At 41.1% G+C, this 6,882-nt stretch overlaps 1 protein-coding gene across 1 annotated transcript in view; it reads right to left on the reverse strand.

Annotated features, from left to right (window-relative positions):
• Positions 1–5,839, reverse strand: part of ecel1 (endothelin converting enzyme-like 1) — a 102,963-nt gene extending 97,124 nt beyond the window's left edge. The window contains exon 1 of the mRNA XM_078564561.1: positions 4,913–5,839. Coding sequence (XP_078420687.1) covers positions 4,913–5,680 — 768 coding nt within the window. The 5' untranslated portion in view covers positions 5,681–5,839. The remainder of the gene's footprint in view (positions 1–4,912) is intronic.
• Positions 5,840–6,882: the final 1,043 nt, after the last annotated feature.

Here is a 6,882-nt window from a genome sequence, read left to right on the forward strand (position 1 = left end):
TCTAGCACCATCCTGTCTTTCATGGCACACTGTTCCAGGACTGCAATATTGTATATATCTCTCATCCTGTCCCAGTGGACATGTCTCTCAAACTGCAGCCAATGCAATCCCAATCCACAGTCCAACAGAAAATAAAAAGATATGTTCCTTACAAGCTGAATTCCAGACATGAGGTGAGAGTAACTGCCTTTGACCTCAAAGTAGCATTTGACAGAGTGTGGCATCAGGAAGCCCTAACAAAATTGAAGTCAATGGGAGTCGGGGGGAAAACTCTCCACTGATTGGAGTTATACCTAACACAAAGGAAGATGGTTGTTGTTGTTGGCAACCAATCATCCCAGTCCTAGAACATCACTCCAGGAGTTCCTAAAGTTAATGTCCTCAGCCCAATCATCCTCAGATTGTTCATCAATGACCTTCCCTCCAACATGAGGTCAAATGTGGGGATGTTCACTGATGATTGCACAATGTTGAGTACCATTCACAATTCCTCAGATTCTGAAGCAGTCTGTGCCCACATGCTGCAAGACCTAGGCAACATTCAGTCATGAGCTGATAAGTGTAATATTCGTGCCACACAAGTGCCAGGCAATGACCATCTCCAACAACAGAATCAAACCATCCCCCCTTGATGTTCAATGGCATTACCATCACTGAACACCATCAACATCCTGGGGCGTATCATTGAGCAGAAACATAACTGGTCCAGCCATATAAATACTGTGACCAGGGCATGTCAGAGGCTGGGAATTCTTCAGTGAATAACTCATTCCTGATTCCCTAAAGCCTGTCCACCATCTACAAGGCACAATCCAGGAGTGTGGTGGAATATGTTCCACTTACCTGGATGAGTCTAGCTCCAACAACACTCAGGAAGTTTGACTCCATCCAATACAATGCAGCCCGATTGATCTGCACCTTATCCACCCTTTAAACATTCACACTTTCACCATTGGCACAGAGTGCCAGTAGTGTGTACCATCTACAATATGCACTGTAGGAACTCACTAAGTCTCCTTCAGCAAAACTGCCCAAATTCATCACCTCTACTCACCTAGAAGGATAAGGGCAGCAAATGCCTGGCAGCACCACCACGTTCCACTTCAAGTCACTCATCATCCTGGCTTGGAAATACATCACTGATCCTTCACAGTTGCTCGGTCAAAAACCTGGAACATCCTCCCTAATAGCACTGTTGGTGTATTTATTCCACATGGAATGCAACGGTTCAAAAAGAGGGCATACCACCACCTTTGCAAGGACCATTCGCAATGGGCAATAAATGCTGGCCTTGCCAGCGATGCTCACATCCCACAAATGAATAAAAAGAGCAGGGGAGTTCTCCCCATGACCTGACAAATATCCCTTAACCAATATCATGAAAACAGATTACCTGGCTATTTGTTGGATCATGCTGTGCACACATTGTTGTAATGTAGGAAAAATGGTAGACAATGACGTTATAAAATTGCTTCATGGGCTGTAAAACACAGACATCCTGAGGTTGTGAAAGATGATATATAAATGCAAGTCTTTTTTTTTATTTGATGCAAATTTGTTTAACAATCAACTTTATTGCAGAATTTGTTTGTTCTTAAGGGTCTTTCTTAATTTGCAAATGACGGTTTAGCTTTGGTTCCTTGCTTTTCCTTACATGGCACATGTTTGACTCATTTAATGATACAAATGTCACTAAACTAATAACTCACAACTGGAGAATGCAACAAAGTTAATGTCAAACGATTTCCAATGTCCCATTTAATTTATATGACACTTTAATTTTCTTATATGTTATCCTGCTTACTCATTTTTCAGGCTGTAATACATTTTATCTCTGCAGTGAACTGATAACATGATTTGTTTAAGATATGATGGTCCAGCAGATTCAGTTAATTAATGTTGAACATTGACAGTCGTGAAGTTTTTATAACGTTTTACCTTGTGCAAAGGGACAACTTGAAACCTGAATGTTGTATGAGACAGGACAAAAATATTGCTGGGAGCAAGATTATGATTAGAAAGAAAAAAGTATTATGAGATACTTGAGCATAGGTTGCAGCAAGTATTAGGCTGGTAACTTGCAGAGTATTTTTTTTGTTGGACTGGAGACTAAAGGGAGGGAAAGTTATTCTTGAGAGAAAGAGATTAAAGTCAGCTGGAGCTAGGAACGCATGGTTGGATTCAAAACCTGGGCTAAAAGAAATCTAAGTATTTATTTGGTACCTAGGATAGGGATCTAGGACAAGGAGAGTGGGTTCTGGGTCAGGTTGTGACCAGAGCTACAAGGGATCCAGGACATGGAGAGTAGTAACTGGGGAAAATAGTAGATTGGGTCATAATGAATTGTTTCTTTGGAACCGAAGGCAGTTAAGGAAAGATTATTGAATAGATCTTGGGGCAGGACAAATTCATTGCTGTGAACCAGCAAAAAATCCATTTTATCCACAGTGTTTGCAAAGATAAGTTGGTAGCTTCCTAGTGTAAAGGAACAAGAATCCATCACAGGTGGAAACCAGTTGAAATGTGGACCAGGCCAAGAGTCCAGGATGTATACATAATTCAATAATATGCTTACTTCCCCTACAGTTGATGGAGACCAATAGGCACACATTCTTTACAGTTTACTGTTACATTAAAATAATTATTTTATATTTATGATGCAAATTATTCAACTGAAGCTGTAGTTTAATTCACAGCAAAATAAACCATTGGATATTTGATAGTCTGAAAGCCAGAAAGGCTCAGCTAATATCTAGCTAAAAGTGATAGGAAGGAAGTTGTATATAACTTATAATTTGTAGCTGATTTTATTTTACTTTTCATGATGCACTTGTTGGGCAAAGGTCTACTTTTTATTCTGCTTGTGAATTATATTTTGCCGCACTGTTACTTCATGTCAATTAGACACTAAATTCTACCCATGTGAAATTGCTAGGCTGCATTACACAGAGTGTTCTGTCTGGGGAAGGGAGTTGTCACTTCTCAGACCTAATGATCCACTGAAGCTGGGTCTCCTCCTACATTCTGAATCCCCTACATGATAAACAGCTATAATTAAAAGCTGCTCTCCAAACTCGTCTGTGCCAAGATTATGCTTTTTAATGATTAAAAGGTGTCTGACCACCCCCGCCACCCAACAAAATGATAACAATGTTTGTATCTTGAGATAGAAGAAGATTGATGTTGTACTTAGGAACAGGAGTAGGCCAGCCAGACCCTCAAATCTGTTGCCCTTCATGCAAGCTAGGAATCTCAGTTTTGAAAATTTCAATTGACCCAACCTCAAGAGCCTTTCTGGAGGAGTTCCAGGTTCCCTTTTTATGAAGAAGTGCTTCCTGATATGACCGTGAACTGTCTAGCTTTAATTCTAAGGTTATGCCCCTTTCTTGTAGACTCCCCCACCAGAGGAAACAGTTTTTATCTATTCTATCAAATCTGCTAATCATCTTAAAGAGCTCAATTAGGTAACTCCTTAATCTTCTACGCTCAAACGAATATAAACCAAGCCTGTGCAATCTGTCCTCATAACTTAACCCTTTAAGTATTTCAGTAAATCTGCACTGCACTATCCAAGGCCAAGATATCATTCTTGAGGTGCGGTGCCTAGAATTGAATACAAAGCTCCAAATGGAGTCTAACCAAAGCTTTATATAACTGTAATATATCTTTTACCTCTTTGTATTATAACCCCCATGAGATAAAGATCAACATCAAATTAATATTTTTACTTGTTTTTCTACCTACTAGCTTTTATTGATGTCTGCACATGGATCCCTAAATCTCTCTATTTTTCTACATGTCCTAGTTTCTCACCATTTAAGAAGTACTAGGATTTATATTTCTTGCTCCCATCTGGGTGACCTCACATCAGCCTCCACTCACTTAATTTTTCAATATTCCTTTACAGCTTTCTGTTTCCATCTACACAATGTACTATACCAGCTAACTTGGTGTCATCAGCAAACTTGGTAAATGGCTCAATATTCCTTTGTCCAATTCATTTATAACCAAAAGCTGAGGTTTTGGTATAGATCATTGGGGGGTTGTTGGGGGGGGGGGGGGGAGGGCGCATGGGGGGAACGCACCACTAGGCACATCCTGTCAGTTTGAGTACATACCCAATATTCTCACTCTCTCTCTCTTACCTCCTAAACAATTCCCCAGCCTGGTGATAGATTACCTCCAGTTCCATGTGCTTTCATTTTTGAGAACAGTCTCTTATTGGAACCTTATTGAATGTCTTCTGGAATCCCATATGAATAACATGCATAACCACTTCCTTAGCTACCGCTACCACAAAAAAATCAACTAGATTGTTAGACCTGACTTCCCCTTCACATGTCCTTGCTGGCTCTCTCTGATCAGTTCATATTTGTCCATATGCTCAGACCCTTTAATAATAGATTCTAGTAACTTACCCACAGTTAGTGGGATAAATTAGATTCTAAATTGTGAGATAAAGGTTAAATTAGTCTTATTGTGCAAGAGTTCTAATAGGTAGAGCAATTTAGAATGGAGTTTAGTTAGCGAATTAGAAATGTATTTGTCCCAAGACAGTAATCAAAAACCTGTGATGTTGAGCACAATGTGAGTGGGTCTGTTTTCGAGTACAGGTTTAGTCCTGTTTCCGCTCTTAGCGTTTTCATATCGTTTATTCAGTCAGATTTATCCGCCACAGTATAATGATGGACCTTCCCAATGAAAGATTTTGTCAAAAAATTTGAGTATCAAGATACCCTAGATATTATATGTGCACTTATGTAAACCAATACTATTGAACGTGTGCAGTTAATTACATTCGATCTATTTACATCCATTAATTGACTGAAGGGCGGAAAACGGTCTAGTTTAGCGAGCTAGTGCAGGATACCTGTGTCTTCCAGTCTGTTTACACACATCTCACAAGACTTACTCTGATCACATTCCGGGAAGAATTTTTATCGTCCACGTTCACATTCAGGGAGAAGAAGGCGGCTGTGCTGTACACTCCTTGCGTTTTATACAAAAGTTCACCAAAACTCCACGCCGCTTTCTTCCAGCTCCCAGTGATGTCCCAGCCTCCGCAAGCTTCAATAATGTCCAGCATGGGTTTCGCTCCCAGCCGATCTATCTCTTTCAGGTTGATGCACGATTTGTAAAACTGCTTGACTTTCCTCTCGGCGGACCTCCTGTAATATCTTTTCACCGGTTGCATCAGGAGCTGCTGCAATTTTGCTTCGTTCTGCTCGGCGATTGCAGTGACGGTCCCGTAACTGAGTTTGTCCTCGGGGATACCATTTCTTCTGAGCCACCCCCCGCAGGAGAAAGTGTAAAAATCTTTGCACGGATCTATGGTGGGGTCGATGCTGTTTGCAATTAACCTGGCCGCCTTCGTAAAGGTTTTCTTGCGGCTGCAGTCCTCCCGGCAGTGACTCTCCTGTTCTGATGCTAAATACTTCAGGACGAGCATGCTCGCCAGAATGATGCACAGCCCTGTGGCAAACACTAAGCCCGAAAGCAGGCAGATCTCTCTCTTGCTCCATCTCAGTTCTCGCTTTCTACTTTTGCCATTCCTGTCATGCTTGCGGGAGCTCAGGTGGAGGTTTAAACCATTGTGCAGAGTCCCGGAGCTGAATTTATTCACGTACTTAACTTCTTGGAACTCGTCGTAGTGAGCTGTCAAAGAATAGGTCTTCTCCATGTTCTCCGGCAACTACATCAATATCGGACTGGCCGACCTAGTCAGGAAATGGGAAAGGATCGAATTGTTCTAACCCCACATCACAAAAGAAACGCCGTTGCTGTAGCCGCACTGTGAATCTGCCAAGCATAAGGAACGCCCGTTTAAATCCAGGTAGCGTGTGAGCTAAGCTGACACTACCTAGCGGAGCTTGCCGGCAGCTTTATTAGTACAGATCGCAATGATTGACAGGTCCTCAGGCTCCTGTTGATTGCACAACCCCGGACTCCACACCAGAGAGAGAGAGAAAAACCCAGCAGCAGCATTTTATATGCAGGAGCGTAATGGGTTGAACCGCACAGGTTTCAAGTGCACAGGCACTTCACGTATCAGACTTGGGTTAGTTTGTAGTGCGGGAGCTTCGTCCTTTAGTTGGTTTGTCTTATTGCAAACTTACCCTAGTGGCTCCTCAAATAAGAGAGTGAAAGTTTAGGAACAAGTCTCACAGTGACATTTCAAAAAAATCGATCAACTTTTTGATTGAATTATAAGCAGTATATTAATAAAAAACAGACCAATTGTCTTCGCCCTCCAGGAAAATGGTTGCATGCCAGGACCTCGGCAATGAGATAGTTAGATTATTCTTTACATTGACCCAAGTTGGAGATTGTGTGTCATCGCGTAACGCTTCAGGGACAGTCCCCCGTTGAATTACAAACTGTGCAGTTATAATTAATTGCTGCACCCGCCCTGACGAGTATCAGAAAATAGTTCGAAGTAATATTACTGTAAATATCAGTCATTACCAACACGAAGGAATTCATATACGGAACATGTTGCTGATAGTTCCTCCTGGAACACTGTATAGTAAATTCTAAATATTTACAATGTAGTAAACACATAATAGAAAACTTTACTGCTTCAAGCTACCCACTGTTTTGGACACATTTAGTCGAAATCCAATCTGTAGCTGTAATTATGAAAATGGCATGCATTATTCATAAAGCCCATGATTATAGCCACGTTAATTGTTTTTTTGGTTAATTGACTATTTCTTGATTTAAGAGACACCATCAGCAGTGATCCATGCGGAGGGGTTATCATTAACTGTCATTAAACGCTGGTTACATCTGGGAAATTGTTGCAGATGAAAATACGCTTTGGCCTAATCCTAGATAGCGGAAGACGTCAATGACTGTTTATAGCAATCTTTTCATCCTATA

Source organism: Cetorhinus maximus, chromosome 19 (assembly GCF_964194155.1).
Source record: "Cetorhinus maximus chromosome 19, sCetMax3.hap1.1, whole genome shotgun sequence".
NCBI lineage: Eukaryota > Metazoa > Chordata > Chondrichthyes > Lamniformes > Cetorhinidae > Cetorhinus > Cetorhinus maximus.